General features: G+C 39.4%; 1 protein-coding gene across 20 annotated transcripts in view; it reads left to right on the top strand.

Moving 5' to 3' along the window:
- The window catches only part of Hdac9 (histone deacetylase 9), an 832819-nt gene that overhangs the window by 184636 nt on the left and 627159 nt on the right, over positions 1-21024 (top strand). Inside the window, exons 1-2 of one of the 20 annotated variants that reach the window (XM_031355561.1) lie at positions 874-2044; positions 2142-2219. The exons of 17 other annotated variants lie outside the window; for them this stretch is intronic. In XM_031355561.1, the coding sequence (XP_031211421.1) occupies positions 2204-2219 (16 nt within the window). In that variant the 5' untranslated portion in view covers positions 874-2044; positions 2142-2203. 2 more of the 20 variants (XM_031355567.1, XM_031355576.1) reach the window with 2 other exon arrangements.

Below are 21024 nucleotides of genomic sequence, written 5' to 3'. Positions count from 1 at the left end.
TACAGAGGCCAGAACAGGCAACAGGTCCCCTTGGACTGGAGTTACAGGCAGTTTTAAGGTGGATGCCCCGTGAGTGCTGGGAATTGAACTCATGTCCACTGGAAGATGGAGCTCTTAACAGCTGGCCCATCATTCTAGCCCTATATAGTCTGTGGCTTATCTTCAATGTTATTTAGATTTCTGTTGATGTTTTTTTCCTTATATTTTATAATATACCTAGAACTCTTTTTTTGCTTTTTATTTTAATACTCTTTTTATTCTAATCTAATCGATGTAGGAACTTTCCAGTCTTTTAGTTTCTTACCTCTTTGGAAGAACTCTTGCAAACTCTTCTTACTTCATTTCAAATTTACTCATTGATAGTAGTGCAGGCATCTGAAGAATTCTTCAATATGTAAACTACTCACTCTTGGGAACATTCTGATTTTTAAAAAATTTCACTATGTAGCTTATAATTGTATAATCCACAAGTTTCATTTTAGGTACATTAAGAAGCCTCTCAAACATTTATTTCTAATGTAGAGCTTTTATTTTATTTTATTTTTTAAACCCTAAAGGCAGCTCTTAAGGCAGCTCTCTGTGGGCATCAAGGGCAGTCCTAAACCATAAAGAGGCCTTCAGTGTTCTAGACAGATGTCACAGCAAAGTAGTTCCTGACTGGATAGAGAGGAGAGTGACCTATGCTCTAAGATTTCAGACAGGGATGTTCAAGCATCTTAGACTGGGGAGGGAGCTTCTCCAAGAGGCTGCAGTTCCTGCAGAAGAGGATAGTCTGAGGGGTTGTGAGGAACTAGGGAGAAGGGAGTGTTCAGAGGTATACCTATGAGGGAAAGGGCCATTGTGGAAGCGTGGAGCTCCCAGGAATGTCTTCCCAACTTGACACCTCACAGGTGTCCATGGGGGAATGTGAGTGGGGAGTGCGTAGGACTCTAGAGTTGTTGCTTCTTATGTGGGGTTCCAGAGTAGGGTGCTGCTTCCATGTCACTTATGTTCACATCAAGGAGAGCGTCCTCTTAAATATAAGTAAAAAATGGGCTTATGGGAAATAAAGGTGATGACCTCCATGTTCTTTTTGCCCTCTCTTGTTTATATGGTTAGTGATACTGATTTGGGGGATGTTAGTAAAGGAAGGGTGCCTGTGGGCCCTTGTTTGCTCAACCTGCACCAGGGTATGGAATTTAACTGTTTTTGACCTTGTCACTTCATGTGATTTCTGTCTGTCAGAAGGTCTTTGAGGGAATGTATTCTCAGCCAATCTGCAGCAAGGGTTAACGAGCCTTCCAGATGATTTGCTTTCCAGACATACTCTCTCTCTCTCTCTTTTTTTTCTAATTCCATAATCCTTAGGTATGGTGGGGGATGTAACTTCAAAGTGAGCACTTCAGATTTAGCTCAGATACCAGCCATTTAAGTAGCTCAGGAAACGGCCTGATCTAGGGTTCTGGGGCAACAGGGTTTTATATTTGTTGCAGTCTTTCAGAGTTGGATGAAAACATCAAAAGCATTTTATTTCATTAAAATCTGTCTCTGGGTCTGTATTTTCTCCTCATTTCTTGTCGAGTTTTACTTCCAGGACACAGTTCATAGCTGCTCCTCCAGAGAACGTTTAATTTTTCCTTATCCAGAGGCACACATTTTCTACTTTGTCCTGTCTGTTAATTACTAAGCTCCAGAGGAAGAGTGGTCTGAGCCAGGGCCCCAAGTTGTGGAAGTTTCTATATCCGGTAAACTGGCTCCATTCCAGCGCAGGATAATTTATCAACAAATGAAACACCAGCCACGTCCCACACGTCCTCTGAGTGCATTAAAATCACCCCCTTTCCACCCATACTGAGTTTGCTGGAGTAGGAGCTGACATTCTCTTTCTTCCTCTTCACTTTGTTGAATCACTGGCGTCTGGCATTTATTAGGCTTCTTATTAATAGTAATAAGATGTTCATTCATTGAGTGTCTTGTGCAACAAACCAGATACAGCCCTCCTGCTTCCCGGTTTCCCGTGGCAGGGAAACGGACTGGAACACTGATTTCTTGTCTGTAGCATCAGGTACTGTTTAACCGGGAGTGGTGGGGAACTGATAAAATTAGCAAGTTGACTAACCACTTCCCTTCCTTGTGGCTCTTTAATATTATAACGGATACAGAAAAGTTCAGAAGGACTGGGCTCGCTTTCGAAACCACCACGGCACACTTTGGCAAAGAGGGAATGCACAACACAACGGGTGAGTTCCTTTCAAGATTTCAAGCGAGCCCTGAAGAGAGTACGGTGCTGGGTGTCTCTAAGTTTCCCCTTGCAGATAGTCTGTAATAATTTGTAGGCTGTGGGAAGATAAAACCTGTACCGAGGGAAACAAAAGGGATTCTGATTAGCAACAGTGAAAAGAACTGTGTGAGTGAAATACAGCTCGCGGTAAGTGTTTACTGTTCCAGATTGGGGACAGCTCTAGAGTTGGCAAAAGCTTCTACTGGGAAGTTCATGTGTTTTCAGATCGGGGCTATCAGTCTTGTCATGATGAGCATTGTTTACAGAGCCTGATGTATCTCAGACCTAAAGCAGCTTAAGGTCTTCAGTTACCTTCTTATAGAGTTGAAATATTCTATTGCCTTCAGCATTTTGATAATGTGATAGTTTACAGATGAATGTATAGCACATGGTTCACAAGGCATCTATTCCCTAGCCTCCACTGTAGGAATCCCTGTTTTCATATGGACCAGGACTGGATTGGTCCTGTTGCAATATATTAGTTTGAAATGTGTCCATTGTAAACATTAAACGAGAGAGACCTAAAATTCCCTACATTGTCATATCAACTCATTAATGTCAGGTTTGTCCTAATAGTCATTAGGACAGAAACCGGAATGATGACTGGTGGGAAGACGAACTTTTAAGATCTGAGGATGGTTTCCCAGGGAGCAAAAAAGTGGGGGATGGGTCATCAGATGCTGCTTTCTGGGACCACCTTCATTTCAGGCAAAATTTTGGTTTTATTATACATAGTCTTCTTGAGAAGTTTCTTCTAGACTTCATGCTTGAGCTTCCCCACCCTAAATGAAGATGACATTACCAGTCTCCTGAGGGAGAGAGACAAAACAGCTAGGGAAAAATGCTAAGAAACAGTGGTGGCCCCACAAACTGTTAACTGTAATTTTTACAGGAAGGCTGGGTTGGGTCTGTTTCTGTATACTTCACTGTTTTGAACTTGCTTTATCTTCTGATTATTTGATAGAGGAAATATGAGCAAAATTCCTATTGAGAAGTTTTATCTCGGGTCCCTACGAGTGCCTTACTCTTGTCACACCCCTCTCTTCAGCCTTGGAGTTGCATCTGAACAGTCAGAGCTCCCCGTCCATCTTCTCTCTGAGAGAAGGGGGCATTGCAAAGATTTGTCAAAGCTCACAGAGCCAGGAATAGCAGACCAGAGGGCAGTGACCCCTGCATGGGCCTTCTGATCCCTGTGAGGGATGATGAGGCTGGGGACAGTTCTGTTTTACCTGGGAGTCTGCCTCGATTTTAGCTTTGATTATTCTTTCCTCTGAGGAAGTATCTCCAGGTTGCCTCAGGTTTCTTTGGCTACTGCAAACTGACAAAATAACTCTTTTCATTTGTAACGACAGAGTTGAAATCCTGAGGATAGTGACAAACGGAGAGGTGAGGGTCTTTCTTGTGCCCTTCCTTCTTTATATATTACAGGCATGTATTGAACAATTAGGGTATGGCTGACATCTGTCCTGTGTAATTTTCTGCTTTAGTCTATCCAGTGTCTCTCTATGATGCTCATTGTTAATGTCTTTATGTACAATGAACCAGTGCACAGAGAGATGAATTAACCTGCCTATGATTAACTAGACACAGATTTTTTTCCTTGTCTGTGTGATTTCACAATTTATTGCATTTGTATGAAAAAAAAGGTTGTTTTGAATATTCACAGTCAAAATGCATGCAAGGTTCTGTTCTTAGTCTTCCTGAATGAGAAAGTTATCCGTAATCTTATAGTATGAAGTGCATGAAAAAGAGTTTTCTTCTGGCAATACTTTTATCAGAGTGAATTTTAATAATGTGTAATTACAATCTGTAAATGTGTCATAAATCCTGACAAATACTGAGCCTGGTGGGGTGTAATGAAATAAATAATGGGCAAAGAGGGTAAAATAGAAGTGTTCTTTTGGTAAGTTAGCCATGCCTCCGTTGTAGCTTCTGTTTGATGACATTGTGTCTCTTGAGTCTGTGCAGAAAGTGGGTGACATTCGTCCAGGTTAGCCTTACTGAATATGCACTGCTGCTGTTAAACAAATGGGAAACACTGCTGCACTTCAAACTAGGAACTGGCTGGGTGGTGGGGGAAGGTGCTAGAAAGAACCAGGACGAGCAGTCAGACATTTTAGAAACCTAGCATTGACTTCTCCTGCTTTTCTGCTAGATTACTTGTGCAACTACAAAAAGAGAGCTGAATGCATGAGTGAGGGGAGAGGGCAATTTCACAGCTTTAGAGACATTTCTCCCTCCAGAGTAATGGTATTGTCATTATTGCCTTTTCTCTACTGAAGGGACCTTGTCTTGGAATCAGCTGAAAATGCAAATGTATAACATGCTTGACTTGTCTTTTATCAGGCAATCTGATAAAATGAACACTAATTCATCTTTCCTTATTTTTATGTCATTATCCAAAGAATTTTTGTTAACTTGATAAACTCAGACAAGTGTTGTCTATGGGATTGCTGGAAGGATTTTGAAATCTTATTGATTGGTTGATTGATTGAATTTTACAGAAAAAGCAGTTTTGAGTGAGAGCCAGGGAGGGAAGGAGAGAAAGTGAGAGAAAGAGGGAGGGAACAGGACGAAAAGAGAAAGTAAGGGAGAAAGAAGTAGAACAGAGGGGAGAGAGGGAGTTTGAGCATCCCTTAGAATTTTGAGAAAGCAGAACCTCTCTAGTTCTGCCAACAACAGACTACCTTCTGAAATTGTTCTTTTGTTTCTGCTTTCTTTCTTTATATTTTTCTATCTATGGTGTGTTTATTTCCGAAGAACATGTAATTCACAACAACGTGTAATCTAGCTCCAGGGTTGGAAATTCTCTACCTTCTGTGTTTAGAGGCAGAAGTGCCGTTTAGCTTATTGGTCCCTATTTTGTTGTATATTAATGTAATTTTTGAAGGGCTTTATCACCTAGTGGATTACCAAGTACTGGGGAATCTCAGGTTTCCAAATCTTGCTTTTACATCCTAATTTAAAACACTTGTCCATGTTTTTTGTGTCACTGTTTATAAACATTTTGTCAAAATATTTTGAGAAATAGAAAAAAAGACTAGTGCAGTTGGTTGTGTAAAATGGGGAGTTGCTTGCAGGGATTTCAGAGTCTGGATTCTGCAAAGCCTAGTGGGTTGTGCTGAGAGTTGAAATTGTCCAAGTGCAGCTAGAAGTGATTGAAAAATTTACACACTCTAAATGAGCTGAGTAATATTTTAATGAGTTAAAGGAGCATGTATTCTTGATGCCTAAAAGTTGAAATGTATTAGAAACCCATTGCCTAGTTCAGAAATAATCATGATCTAGACTAAGGGTAATAATAGTGGCCATGACCAGGCTAAAAATAAATCTTGTATTAGAAGTAGGATAGGATAAAGAACTACCTGTGAAAGCAAGTGAGGAGGTGTCAGTTTTGACCTCACACGAGTAACTGGTCAAGAGAAACACATACAAGAAAAATGATATTTATCAGAATGGGCTAAGACATTCAAATGTGATGCTTCTGAAATATTCAAGGGAATGCACCTGCTGACATGTTATGTGAAGTCAGGGAGATAATCCTCCAGGGAAACGGCATAATACAAGGAATACAGAGGGGCCCCAAGCTCAACCCTGGAAACTCTGAACACTTAGCAAATGAGTAGTGGGGCAAGCATTGGAATCAGGATAAATAATGATCGATAAACCTAAAATCCAGAAAGCCATGACTTCAGAGGAAGCTGACACTCAAGCATCGTCAAGATAAGAGGCTGTTAGCTAGTTTGCATAAAGAACTAATATACTCTCAAAAGCCATAAAGTGATTGATCAGAAGAATGTTTTTGCCAAGAGGTAAACAGGCACAACATGCAGGTTCTTCAAAATTATATTGTTTTGACAAGCTAAGACTTTAGGACTGACTAACTGCATGAGGATGTCAATACAAGGAAGAGACATACTGATTTCCTAAGTAGCATTATATTTATGTTCTTAGTTCTATTTTCTTAAGTCCATAATATTCAAGGAAACAAAGTAAACTATTTATGTTGTCCTAGATTTATTTTTTTCCCAAAGTAGAAAACGCTTGTAGCCAGCACTTTCTTCTTATGTGTATTTCCAAATGATAGGGTTACCAGATATTATTTTGTTCAATTATGTCTCCTGGGACACCCTTAACAGTGGCTGGAGCTATTTTTGATTGTCACAAAATGGGAAACAGGTACATTATTGGCATCTCCTAGCAAAGGCCAGGTGTACTGTTGAGCATCCTACACCAGGCAGGGCAGCTTCCTACTCCATCAAAACATTTGTTCCCCCAATGCCTACAATGCCAGGGCTGAGAAATCCAAACACAGAATATGATACACATCCACTTGGCCAGTATAAGGTCTTGGTTGATCTTTCTCATAAGTTGTATAAGCAGCAGTGGTAGGTCTTATCAAATTTTCCATAGTCTTCATGCAGGTTTTCATACTTTAAAGTGATTTTCCTATCTCTGTCTGTCTCGGCCTCTGTCTCTCTGTGTCTGTTTCTCTGCCTCCCTATCTCCTCTTCTCTCCTTGGGTGTGCATGCACATGCCTAGGCAGGTATGCATACACATACACAGTTGTAGAAACCAGAGGATAGCCTCAGTGTTATCGCTTAGAGCTTCCCACTTTTATTTTTAGCCAGTTTTTCGAATTGACTTGGAGCTCACCAAGTAAGTTAGGCTAGCATGCTAATGAGCCCCAGGGATCTGCCCTCCTTGCCTGTCTGAGCATGAGCTGACCTGCCAAGCATTTTTTAAAACAGGGTCTGGGGATTGAACTCCAGCCCTTGTGTTTTCAAAGCAGACACATTGACAAATATCTCTTGGTCCCATAAAGTGTTCTTTCAATTTCATTTTCTTCTTGATCTTTCTTTGTAGAAATGCCAGTGAAAGTCATGAGTAAACATATAAAATATCTTCCTAGAATTAATTTTCAACAGAGTTCATCTACCTGGTTATATATAGAGGACAGTACTTTACCCAGTAGCTTTTGGACTTCTTATATGGGAACTACAAGTTTTATGTATATTTAGTTACTATGCTTTAGAGAGTATTAGGAAAGTTCCTATAGTAAAAGTAATTTTAAAGTTTATTCGATTTATTATATTCATTTTCTTAAAATACCTTCCACTCCTTAAAAAGATTTTTTTTTATCATTTTATTGTAAAATTTGTGGTGCATCTAATGTGTGTAATTGGATAATCATAAAAAGTTCCTGATATTCATCTCCAAGGCAAGAATCCAGCAATTGTCTTTGCAAATACACATCCTCACAGTAGCTTAGTAATCACAATTAGGCTAGGGTTTCTATGATACTGAATATATACACATGATTGACTGGAATCTTGGTAAGAATTCAAGCAAGGGATTGTGCTGATGTATAACAACTTAATTCTATTAAAAGCCAGACAAACCTATAAGTTACACCAATGCTGGGTAAAACCATGGCATAAAAGAAATCTGTTTCCAGATCTTTTTGTTTTTGTACTTGGTTCTAAATCTTCCCATCCATGAAATAAAGAGCTGTAGATCGATATGTAAACTTGCTTAAATAACTTTCCTCTTTTGAGCAACCCCGTTTGACCTCATGAGCCTCCTTCCCACCTGAGGGCATCTGCTGGTGAGGGCAACACTGTGTTCCTCTCTCACACTCCACTGACAGCTATGTTCTCCAGTTTCCTTTTCTAGAGTCCCACTAGTTACTAATGCAAATGTGCCATCTTTATTATTAGCAGTAATTCACAATGTGCTATTATTGGTCTAATGTATTCACTCCCAGATGGCAACTGCACTGGGCACCTCATTGCCCGAACCAAAATGGGGTTTACTGATGGACTACTCAGGTACGATGGCAGATGTCAGTGTAACTGGGCGGTATTATTTCCACAAATACTTCCGTGATTCATACTCAAATTCATAAAGTTTTGGAAATATTACACTCATATTTTTATATTATCTTATTTCATGTTGTCTTAGGATTTCTATTGCTGTGAATAGATGGCATGACCATGGAAACTCATAAGGAAATATTGAATTAGGGTTAGCTTAGCTTACCGTGCAGAGGTTTAGTTTGTTATCATCATGACAGGAAGCATCATCAGAGCATATAGGCGGACATGGTGCTGTGGGGGTAGCTGAGAATTCTACATCTGGATCAGTAGGCATCAGGGGAAGAGAGAGTGAGACGCTGGGCTTGCACATCTGAGACCTTAAAGCCCACCCCTAGTAACATACTTCCTCCAACAAAGCCACACCCACACCAACAGGGGCACATCTACCAATAGTTCTACTCCCTATGGGTATGATGAGGCCCTTTTTATTCAAACCATCATCCATGTTTTTCTTAAAATAATGTTATACTTATAGTGCAGTTAAAATATAAAAGTTAATCTGTGCTCAATCATATCCTTAAGGCAGTGTTTATGTGACCACATTGCTACATAGGGCATTCTCCTGTACATCCTACCATTGGCTGTTGTCTTAAGTATCCTATAGGAAGTCATGGCAACAAACGGTGAATATGTTATCACATTTCCATTAGGAGAAATCCAAAATATTTTCCTTAAAGTATGATAGGAGGATATTGCAAATGCTACAAAGTGAAAATTTCAACAAATTCGACAAAAACATTTTATATTTCCAATGAGAATGAGGATAGACTCTTTTTGCCTGAAAATATGAAGTCAGATTTCAAACATTTTGGAAGCAACTTTTCTAGAGTTTCCAAATGAATAAAGATATTTTTGTAATTAATATTCAGTCTGCGATTGAAGTTGAATTGAGACACAGTGAAAGGAAGCATGCCTCGGGTGGGAGACGCTGCATTTTAAAGGGCTGCGTTAATGTTTATGCAAGAGGAAAAAATTAAATTTTGTTTTACAAAGTGATTAGTACCTTAGCAGTACAACCCTATAAGAGGTTTGTTTGATTTTGTTTTCTTGTTGTACTTTTTGTGTCACTGCATAACATTTGAAGCCCTTTTTGCTTCAAAATTTGACCTATTTAGACATGTTCTGATAATCCCAAATGTAACATATTCGCTCAGTTTTGTAAGCGCCTTCGGGTAGTACATTGGAGAGGCAATTAATGTCATCAAAAAGCATAATGGACCCATCACATTTCAAGAGGTAACGTAAGTTATTTTCTACTAACTAACTTGGCATCAGCTTTAATTTTGTGTTTAATGATGCCATACTCAACTGGGGAGGCTGATTTTCTATGCTTCTGCTCCTTTTGCACACACGTTCTTGCTTTGTTAGGAGGGTCCACGCTGTACAAAGGATGGGATGGGCCCTTCCACCTTGTATTCAGCAGAACTCTCTCCCTGGGAAGGCTGAGCTGCATGTCCTAGACCTGATGTCAATCTTCCTGATGTTTGCTCTCTTCATTCTCTCTGTTTCACCAACATTTGATGCTATGAGACAGTTGTAAATTCCTGCCAACGCAGACATTATTTCCCCAGAGTTCCCCAGAGGAGTAGTCTTCCTCTACTCCTCTTTACACACACACACACACACTTTTACAAAGAGTGTAAAGGCTGAGATCTGGCTTTAACCAGTTCCATGCTTGCTGGAGCTGTAAATATGGCATTTTCTTTGATTTACTACCTCAAAGAAGGAATACAAGGAATAGAAAGCTATTTTAAATGTGATGTGTACACCAGTTGATATGTTAAAGAATGCACAGAATGTTCTCTGTAAACAGAAAAAAAAATAGATTGTAAAACAGTATGCAATGTGGACACATATAGAAGTTATTTTAAAGTAAAATTAAGGCATGTTATAAGAACAAATTTATTTATTTACATTTAGTACTGTAGATTGAATCCAGGGCCACATGCACACTAAGCAACCACTGTGCCAATGATCTGCATTCCTTATTCTTAATAAACAAATGTAGTTTTCAGTCTGGAAATGTCTTCATATGTAAATAAAATAAATATATTAACAAAAATAAAAGTAAACCTTTTGAAATTTACTTGAATGATTTTTTTATATTTTACATACTAAAAGTAGACACAGCATTTGTCTGTGTTTACTAGGAGAGAATTGACTAGAAAAGAATTTACTAGAAAAAATTGACCCCATGCCTTGGAAGATTATGATGACTTCCTATTTGCAATTGTTATAAAGTTTTTCTACTGTTATTTTCTAGTTTATAAAACATCACTTGTAAAACCTGATACCATGGATTCTAGTTTTTGAAGGAGAGCTTACACTATCCTGAAGCATGCTAAGAAAGCTATTGTCAAGCAACAATTAAGCATATCCCAGTATTGTTCTTTCCTGGAAAATAGATATGCAGATTAGTCTTCATTTAATTGACACTAGCTAGAGTCACTGGACAAAGGGGGTCTTCTACTGAGAAGCTGCATCCCTCAGATTGACCTGTAGGCACACATGTTCTTGGGCATTTTCTTGATTAGTAATTGATGGATGAGCCTTCCAGTAAGTGACACTATCCCTGGGCAGGTATATAAGAAAGCAAGTTGAACAAGTCCTGGGGAGCGAGGTAGAAAATATTAATTTAAACTTGATAGTTGAACTTGTCTTTTATTTTAAGACAGTTGGTTATGTTATTTAAAGTAATTGTGTGTGTGTGTGTGTGTGTGTGTGTGTCCTATTCACTGTGGTGGCAGGCCTGTGCAGGAAGACACCCAGCCTGTTATTGAGTATGGGGGTCCTCAGTCTAAAACAGCAAGTGCTCTTAATCTCTGAGCTGTCTCTGCAGGTCTCCTTGCCCACTTTTTGCTGTCATAAATTAGTTTATATTTTCTAGAAATTTTGTTAAGTAGAAATAGCTTCTCATATCATGCATCTGTGAGTAGAGTCAGACTTCTCTTTAGCATACCTAATTTAAGACTGTCCATGCAATTTCCACACTTTGCTTATCAAAGAATCTATTAACAGGGTTGGGTTGTATCCAGCCTGGAGTTATTATGAAGGAGGCTTATGTGAATGTTCTTGTGAAAGATGATCATTTTCCAATTTATCGTGACAAGTTTGTTGAAGATTAATTTCTCTGAGATGTAGATCTCTGAACTTGTCATTTTAAACCTAAGTTTAAATTAATTATAGCAAAAGAGAACACTCTAGACAACCCCCATACATATGTGTGTGTGTATATATGTGTATGTGCATAGATATAATCATGTACAAAATTTTCCTTGCATTAAGTGGTTTTAATTCCCTATTTTATTCCAGAGACTCATTTGTTTAGTTACCCATTGGAAAAGTAAATAGCTAATACTTTCATATTGCTAAGTGGATATTTAAATGCAGAAGTGGAAATGAAAATTTTGACTTGAACATTCTTGAATTTATGAATTAATATAAATGTACAATAAATTTACTGACTGAGAAAAGCACTAAGTATTTTTTGTGTGGTTGACTGAGAAGTGCTGGCCTGTCCCGCTTTCCTAGCAGATATTCATGTTTAATAATGAGGCCAAGTCAAGTGTGCAATAGAAAATATCTTGATAATTAGATGTTCTCAGATGGTCAGGTATTCCTACATTCATGTCTTCCTGCTTTCCTTCTATAAAGACCAGATTCAATAGTAAGAAAATGAATCTTGAGTCTATAACTGAGTTTAGTCATCTCTGTATGTGTACATGAGACAAAATATTAAACTATTAGAGAGCTTGCTGCATTTTTATATTATATTCTCTATGATGCTATTAATTGGTCATTCCATGGTTCTTCCTAGAAGCACTGGATTTTGCTGGATGCTGAATAGCATAAGAAAGCCATTAAAAGACTGGTAGTTTCTCATAGATAGTCTAAGAACATTAGCTAAGGTAATGATTGAATGTGTGGGATGACCACAGTAGGGTGGCCGGGTTACCTAGCAAAAGCCATCATTTCTATATGACCAAAGGGTGGTTACAGAATGAAACCTCACATTTTTATACTGTCAAGCATGGGTTGAAGTCCACAGTAGCATTGTTACAAGCTTCTCATTGCCCAATGGAAATGGAATTGTAGATCATCATATGCCTAGCCAAGTAGGAACTGTGTGTTAGGACTTTATCTAATAGAAGTGTGGCCATGAAGCTGATCTTGGCATGAGGTATGACCTCCGGGTCTGGGTTCCTTCTCTCCTACTTGTTGGAACACCGAATAGTTTCACTGTTGCTTAATTAAAGTGTATCAGTGAGAGAGTGAATTCTTTCATTGGATGAAAAAACTTTCTAACAAATATTTGTGATATTACTAACATAGTCAAACTCCTTGGAATTTAAGCATGTACAAAAGCAACTTGTGTAAAGTTATATTTAAGAACGGTGTCCTTTACATGGCTACTTACAGGTTTCAGAAACATTTCTTTTTGTGTTCTCCACAAGACCAAGACTGAAATCCGAGCCTTTCAAATGTCTAGAATTTAATTGTCTCTCAGTAGAGGGGCACAGACCAGAAGCCCCAATGACAAAAGGGAATGGCAGGTTCCTTAGCTTAGGGTTTCCCATAACTCTTTTGGCTCCTCAGAGTGAGAAAGAGTTGAAGGTTAGGAGATTATAGATGTGGGATTCCAGCTTCCATGGAAGCTGTTCTGGTATGTTCTGTGCTTCTTTTTCAGGATTAGTTGAGAATCAAGAAGACATATATGTATATGTATATTATTAATTTTCTTACTCAATAGCTGTTTATTGAGCAACAAATATAGCTCAGTCAGTGGCCTAGATCTATACGCTGGCTGGGCTGAAAACGTATGTGATCATGCTATTGGGAATTTATGGTCAAGGGCAGAGATGGAAGAGCAAAGACAGCATTCAAGTAAATATCAATCTAATTATAAAATATGGGGTTTATAAAAGGATAATATAGAGCTCTGTATAACCAGGATAGAAAGGGGTAAGTCACAAGGGGCTGCCTAAGGATGACCTACAGTGAGCATGTGAGAAAAAGATAATTCCTTATTCAGTTAGGAGGCATTACCTTGTATGGAGAAGGGGTTTCCTCTGACTACCTGGGCCAGCCAGTCTAGCCAGATTCCATAAGAGGTTCTATCTCAAAAGCTCAGGTTCACCGTGATAAAGGAAGGCAACCATACTGACCTCAGTCCTCTGTGCATCAGTGCAGGTACACACAGGGGGCACACACATAGACATAGACCACACACACATGTAAAATTAAATTTGTAATTATTTTGTATTAAACTGATAGTTGACTTGTTCCACATAAGGGTATTTGATTTAAAAAATATTTTGTATGTATAAATATCCACCTTCATGCCTTGAGAACTTCATACAGTGTATTTTTGTGATAGTCACCTCCTGTTCAGTTCCCCAGCTCCTTCATGATTCACCTCCTACCTGCAAACTTCATCATGTTTCTTAAACTATCCAGTGTGTGCTGCCCCCATACTTGTGGACTTAGGACAGTTCACTAAAACGTGGCTCATATACCAGGGTCTGTAGCTTAAACTCAGTTAGGGGAGGGGGACATGACCCCTTCCTACCTCCCTGTGAGAATGCTGATTGGCTGGATGCTATTCAGGCAAGCCCAACTGCCTGAGTTCCTGAGTCCAGCATTCTTGTCTTGTCCAGAGACATTGTCTCTTTTTGGTCATTCCCAACTCCCAGCTCACCTCATATTTCTACCTTCCTCATCTTAGATGGTCCCTAAGCCATGAGGAAGATTGATTCGCACATTCCGTTTGTGTCTGAGCTCTTTGCAGTAACTCACTGTCCGCACTTTGATCTCTTGAAAGTTTTCGCATTAACCACTGTCCTTAGCATAAATCAGTTTTTCTGATGAGGCCTGAGAGCTGCACTAATACAGGTTCAGTCTTGGTGCAAGCTCTGTGTCCCTCTGGAGATGCTGAGAGATGCCACTGGTGTTAGGGTCTTGATGGTCTTAAAAGCTGAAGAAAGCTAACATCTTCACTAGACGAGTGGTAATGTGGTACTTGGTGGAGGCATGTTAGGTATGGCCCACCCAGAGAAGATGAACTGCAAGTTCTCTGACAGATTCATAGCAAAAGGAGAGAATATATAATAAAAGCTGAAAGTATATGTGTTCTTATCTATTAATTATGTATACATTATAGGTGTATCAAATATTGAAAGTCATTAGCTTCCCTCAGTATGCTGTCTCTTAACTTAAACTCCAATTCTGGAGATTACTGTGAATGCTCTTGCATGAATATGAAGGACGAAACAGGACCCTCCCAGGGTCCTGCATGTGTCTCATCGTCAGGCCTATTATGTAAGGCAGACTTCAGCTACATAAACACATGACGAAAACACACAAAAACACAGGAAAACACACAAAGTCACATGACTGCTCAGGAATCACCATGAACTCACCTCCTACAGGTCCTGTAATGATACCTGCATCTTTATTAGTCACCCCTTCCCTCCTTCCTCTATACCTTGAACATTTACCAAAACTGACCAGAACCTACGTAACGCTTGAGTGTTTTATGGCATTTGGGAAGAACTGAAGTGCGTCAGTTCAAGAACAATGCAATGTCTTGCCTGTTCTGCAGGATTTATTTTTCTTTGCCCAGAGTGAGCTTATACTTGGCTTGACACCCATTTCTTTCAAGGTCTTTTTCATGAGACCTTGCAGGCTACCCATAAAACTGCAAGCCTCTGAGACAGTCCATTCACCTTCCGTACAGAGTTCGAGGAACTGCTTATTTAAATTTAGACTCCATCTCTGATGAAGTGTTTTGACAAAGTAATACCAGCTTGATGCTATTTAAAATATTTTGACAGATGGGAAAATTGTTTCAGTCTGACTTGAGCAGTACTTTATTGCAGTATTTTGCAACTTAGAAAAAAAAAATTGGTAAAGGTACTCTCACTGTTCCCGGAAATAACATCCTTGCATTCTCCCTGAGAGGAGCAGGACCTCTATTCAACCAGAGATTATAATACGTGTGTTGCATATGCTAAGGATTCATGCAGTTTAAGCAAGAGGGAAGAACATTTGCGGACTATTTTCACATAGGGAACACTTATTGTTCTGTAAGCAAACCTAAAGAAGTTCTAGAAAAGTTTGCTGTGATAACACCTCACAAGCTTCCAAGGCCCCTGCTGCAAGGCTTGTTATGTGGCAAAGCCACCAGAACTTGGAACTCATTTGAGGACAAGACTTGGATCAAACTGTGTCATTGTCTAGGTGTTAGGCATTTCCAATTGATCATGAGAGAATAGCAACAAAACAAAACAAAACAAACAAAAAACAAAACCATGTGGTTCTTGGGTCTGTTAATTTAATAGATTTGCTGCAGGGCCTGACAGGTATAGCTCCCCACCCCCAGTGTTTTCTCAGAGCAGCATTGCCCTAGGCAGATGCTCCTGGGAGCTTGCTTGAAGTGTGTCTTCTAGGCCTTGTGAATCCAAAAACTGGTGAAACCAAACCACATGGGTTTTAGCAAGGCCCCTTTAAATCTCTAGGTCATAGAGAAACTTTGTAAAGACCACACCTGCCTGCATTAGAGAGGGAGACTCAGAAGGAATTGTTGCATATGGTGTCTATCCTGTTCACAACTATAGAAGTCTCGATGCTGGCTTACCTACCACAGTTTTGCATCAGGCTATGATTAAACTACCAGGATGTGTCTTCCTTTGGAGGAGGACCTAAGATGTCCCAGATGTCTTATGCCAAGATGTGTTCCAATATTTTTGTCATGTAGTGACCTGACATTGAGTATAGTCAGCAAAATGATAGCTGGCATGTGTTTCAGCAACAGCTTAATGCTCATTAGACCATGGGTGCCTGCTTTGGTTTCCTAAGTACAGTAGAAGGTCGGTCATAAAAATGAGAAACATGCCAGGGCAGTGGTGGCACATGTCTTTAATCCCAGCACTTAGGAGGCAGAGGGAGGCAGATTTCTGAGTTTGAGGCCAGCCTGGTCTACAGAGTGAGTTCCAGGACAGCCAGGGCTATGCAGAGAGAAACCCTGTCTCGAAAAACAAAAAAACAAAAAAACAAAAAAAAAAGAAAAAAAAGAAAAAGAAAAGAGAGAGAGAGAGAGAAAGAGAGAAACATATATTAAGGTTTAAGTTTTTATCTTCTCACAGGCAGAGCTAGCCTTAGAGTGACCCCCCTTGTCCAAGGATAGCATTTCCTTTAGGCCAGACAGAGAACTCAGAATGCAATCTGGGCTTTTTGCAAATGTGAAATCAGAGGAAAGGGAAGTTGATATTTTCTCAAGGTCCTCTATTAACTTGTGTAAATCCCCCATACATACATGCAGCACATGATACATAGGAAGGGGAGAGAGAGTGAGAAGGAGGAAGAGACATATAGCGAACTAGAGATGGATACACACACACACACACACACACACATTTTCCATACTATGCAGGGCACCAAGCATCAGTGTCTTCTACTTAACTATGTTATATATAATTTCACTGTATTTATCTCTTTCTGGTGTTTTAAGGAAACATCTTAAGTAAAATGCTTACAATTTTACCTGTAGAGATTTTTATACCATTAGGTGAACTTTAATAAGATCTATATTTTAGTATTATATTTTTACATGAATTGCATATTGATTTTTGTTAATTTTCTGATGGAGCCAAAGATGACAATCGATTAATGCTATTATAACCAGAATTATGCACTTAATGTTTTAGAGAGCTCTTTATTGCCAGACAGTATATTAAGTGCAGTTAATCTTATGATGAATTAATATATTTTGTCCTCACAGTCAACTTATAACAAAGATCTTTAATTTTTCAATATGATCTCTAGTGAAAATGATATATTCTCCCCTTGCATTTGTATTATATTTGAGTGGGGAGAAAAATAACAAATTCACTTTTATGGTGTCTTATATCTTATATTTTCTTTTGGATTTCTCTTCAATTTTTTTTAATGTTTCCTTCAATTAAAAGAGACCATGTGGGATTTAGCAGATGGATTTCACTTCACATCTGCTTATAGAATGCAACCTGCAGAATGAGCCTGCTGCTCCCAAATAAGTGGCATCATTGTCCATATTTACAGAAAAGGAAGCAAGCTGAGAGAAGCTATCTGGGTTCTCCATTTTATAAGTAACCAGCCAATCCAGGTTCAGAATTGACCATGGGCTCTCATTGGCTTCAGTGGTTCCTGTGTATACTGTCTTGCTAGATTAGAACCTCTATATTCCAGTACTATCACTATGCATGGATTCCTCATCTGAGTCCAGGGGCAGAGCTGTGACTGCTGAGTTTCTATGTGGAAGGACAGAGTTGGAGATGGTAGGCAAGACACTGGGTCGGGCGCTGCTGTTTCACGAGGAGTTATACACAACCTTTGCCTTTTGCTTAGAGTGTGTTTCTGTAAAGATTCAATAGAGAATACTTGGGAGGGGAAATAGCATTTGCTCTCAAAATGCCCACTTGGTGCTAGTATAGAAAATTTACTTGAAACAATTCAAGGGACAGCTGCAGAAAAGCTTTGTGCCCAGCCTCGGAACTCCATCTTTGAATGTGAGGGTCCCTGCATGAGGGACGATGGGAAAGTGCTGTGGGCCTCGGGGTATTCATTCCCCCCAGGCTTTCCTCGGTGGGAAGGACATGGCTGTGCAGGATAACAACACCGATGTTTACTTCTTTGATGTGATCTTTGATTTGAAAATCTGTGTTCGGTATACAGATATGGAGCTCAAAGGCAGGAGAGCTGCGGCATGCATTTCCTAGGCCTCCAGCCCTTTGCTTCCTCTGCTCCCCCCTTTCTCAGAATCACCTACCCCTTCTTCATTCTCACATGACCTTCCAGAATGTGGCACTTCATGTGTCTGTGAATGTATGTGTGAACACTAACACATTGCAGCTCGGTTTTGTGCTTCTCTTTTCCTTGTCATTCTTCTTGTGCTTCTTGGAGGTCCTCTTCACAGCTCTCTAATATTTCATGGTATGGATTTTTCTAAAATGAACCCTAGAGGCTTTCTGTTAGCAGGCATTATGTAGTTTCTAATACATCGGATTATTTAGATGCAAATTGTGCCTAAAGTCATAAGTACTCTGTGTGCTCTCCTATTCTTAGCAGAAGCTTAACGGCCCTGGGAGTGAGTCTTCAGCCTGACTGGACTGAGATGAGATTGTTGAATTAGGTCACGTGTGACAGGAAGCTGCTTGATGTCAATTTTCTCGGACAGCTATTTTTAGCTTCTGAACAGTAATCATGGCAAGAGATCTTTGTATCTTGCCCTAGACAATCTTCTCTTGGAAGATTGAAGTGGACCCCTTTAAAGGGTTCAAAAATGCAATTTGCTAACAGTTTAATGGGTTGATTAGGGTCTTTGATAGTGTATTTCTGAAGGAGAAAAATGGTTTTATGCTATAAAAGGTCCATCTGCTTTATTCTCCATAGCCATTAAAGCTTTTCAGATCTGTTTTCTTGTAATCCATGGAGTTTTTGAATCCTAAATGATAGGCATGTGTTTTCTTAAACGTGCAGTTTTCTGTTTCTTTGTCCAGGTCTAGAGATTCTCAGTTCAGTTTGACAGAGGAAGTTTTCTTCTTCATCAGAGCTTTCTTCCACTCATACATCTGTTAGGGAGAGTTTACTCCAGGAAAAAAAAAATGTATGCAGCATTGGTGATTAGTAATTATATGGAAAACAGGCTAGCAGGACACTCAAGTGGGAAGTTGATAGGAATTCATAGATAGGTCATCCGGTTGTCCTCTGTTTTTCTGACTGGGGTATTCACACACAAAGCTCACAAAATTGGCACTGTGTGGCAAACAGTCTGAAAAGAAGATACCGATTCAGACTCTCTGAGAAGTGGATTTACAGCATGACATTTCCCTGTCCAGAGATTTATGCCCTGACACTGTGAATTATTAAGGCTCAGTTCTGAATGTGTGGTTCATTCCTCCTTGCCCAACATTTAGTGAAGAGCTGCAGCCTGGGGCTCAAGCATCAGTGAGCCAGGCTCAGGGATTGAGGCTTGAAAGCCCTATCAACAGGAGTGGACTTTGCACTCTTTTGATTTTAATATATGCAAATGTCTTTATAATGTATGATTTGTTAGGCAGAAAATTATTTCACATGCCAGCAATTTAATTTAAAAATGATTCTCTTGAATATTTTATAGACCACTGGAATAATATCACACCTTTAATGAGAATAATGATGTGCTTGCTTTGTGTGCTCAGCCATGTGGCCTGTATTTTACTCACTACACAGCCTTGATTTCTCCTGCTCTGTTAGGGATTTTGTGCTAACATAGAAAATAAACAAATCAGGTTGAATGGCAATCATCTTCAGTTGGAAAATTTTACTAAGTTTTTTGGATATACTTTTTGGATGAATTTCAGAGGTGTGTGGTGTTGACTTTGAACCTGTAATCTGATTATATATAAAATTAAAGTTAATATAAGTGGACAGAATCAATACTTCCCAATTTACTCAGATGGTGGGAACACGAGCCAGAGAGTATTCGCCTTTCTGAACCATCTTTATGTTTTTAAAACTGCCCTCCTATCTTTCTTTCTTACAGGGTAAAACTTTCCCTTTGCCGAGTCATGTTGGACAGTTCCATGGCGACAGGCTCTATAGAAACTCAGGTTAGAGAGTGAGATCAGGAGAGGGGAGGGCATTGGAGGAATGGAGTCAGTCTATTGTGTTCTGGAGATAGGAGAGCACAGCTGTATCTCCATATTGGAGTCCAGCTGGAGACACTGCAGACTTCTTTGTGACTGCTTCTAACCCAGAACTACAAAGAAGGAGTTATTTCTTTCAGACTGGAGAAATCCAGGAGAATGGAAAGAGTGGGAGATAAATTATGAATTAGCCCGCACTGGCTGCTTGAGAATTCTATTTATAGTTTTACTTGGTACAAAGTGCCTGGAAAAAACGGCAGTAAGTTGAAGCTGAGGTTGTATTTCAGGTGGTGACTTTGTTTTTTATCTCTGCCGGAGCTGTGTACGACAGCCTTTGGAGCTCTGGAACAGCTGGGCGATTGATTTAACCTTCCTCATTTTTTACGTTCAGTGCCTTGAATTGGGTGGTTTAGTTGTGGATAAGTAAGGGATTTACAAAACTTAAAAGTGATTTGTCTATGCAAAATCATGTGTGTCCATCTCAAATGAGAGTAGAAATCAATTTCTCTAGAAGATCAAAACAGATGAAAGGGTGGGCAGGGAATGAAGAGGTAGGATACCTGAGAATGGGCTCAAGGAGTGCTTAGTGCACAGTGCATACCTGCAAGAAAATTGTAAAGAAAAAAAAATGATTGACCTTATCTACATGAAGCAAGTGAGCTGACTTGTTATGGCTAGTGCTCTGGAAAAAACTTGGTATGTAGACACATTTTAGGAATAAGTTAAAATGTTAGTAATACTTCAGCTACACAAGTATTCTAATTTTGTGACTGTTTTTTCATTTTGATAAATGTAATGTGAAACCTATGCTCTCAGACTCTTGTGCTCTGTTCTCTCCATCCTGGGTAAGTGTGAGATAAGAAAGAGTGGAAGAGGTGCCTGTCTCTGCAAGTTTTCCTCACAGGAAAAACCCTAGAGAAAGCCTGTGAAGTAATTGAATAACAATAACCTCAAAAAGGTTGAGATCTTCATGGAGGTACCATGCAGAGTCAAGACAGGAAACAATGAATGTAACTTGATATAAATAAGATGATTTGGGTGTATGTGCGCGTGTGTGTGTGTGTGTGTGTGTGTGTGTGTGCATGTGTTTGTGTGTGTGTGTTTGTGATATGTAACTGTGTGTGAATGGGGATATATACATTTGAGGGTCAGAAGTTCATCTCAGCTACACTTTGGAGAGGAGGGGAAGTTCTAGAAGGTTAATGGAAACTTTAGGAAGTG

This window comes from Mastomys coucha, unplaced genomic scaffold (genome assembly GCF_008632895.1).
Source record: "Mastomys coucha isolate ucsf_1 unplaced genomic scaffold, UCSF_Mcou_1 pScaffold6, whole genome shotgun sequence".
Lineage (NCBI taxonomy): Eukaryota > Metazoa > Chordata > Mammalia > Rodentia > Muridae > Mastomys > Mastomys coucha.
The sequence above is the reverse complement of the archived record's forward strand: the minus strand, read 5'-3'. Positions and strand labels throughout refer to the sequence as shown.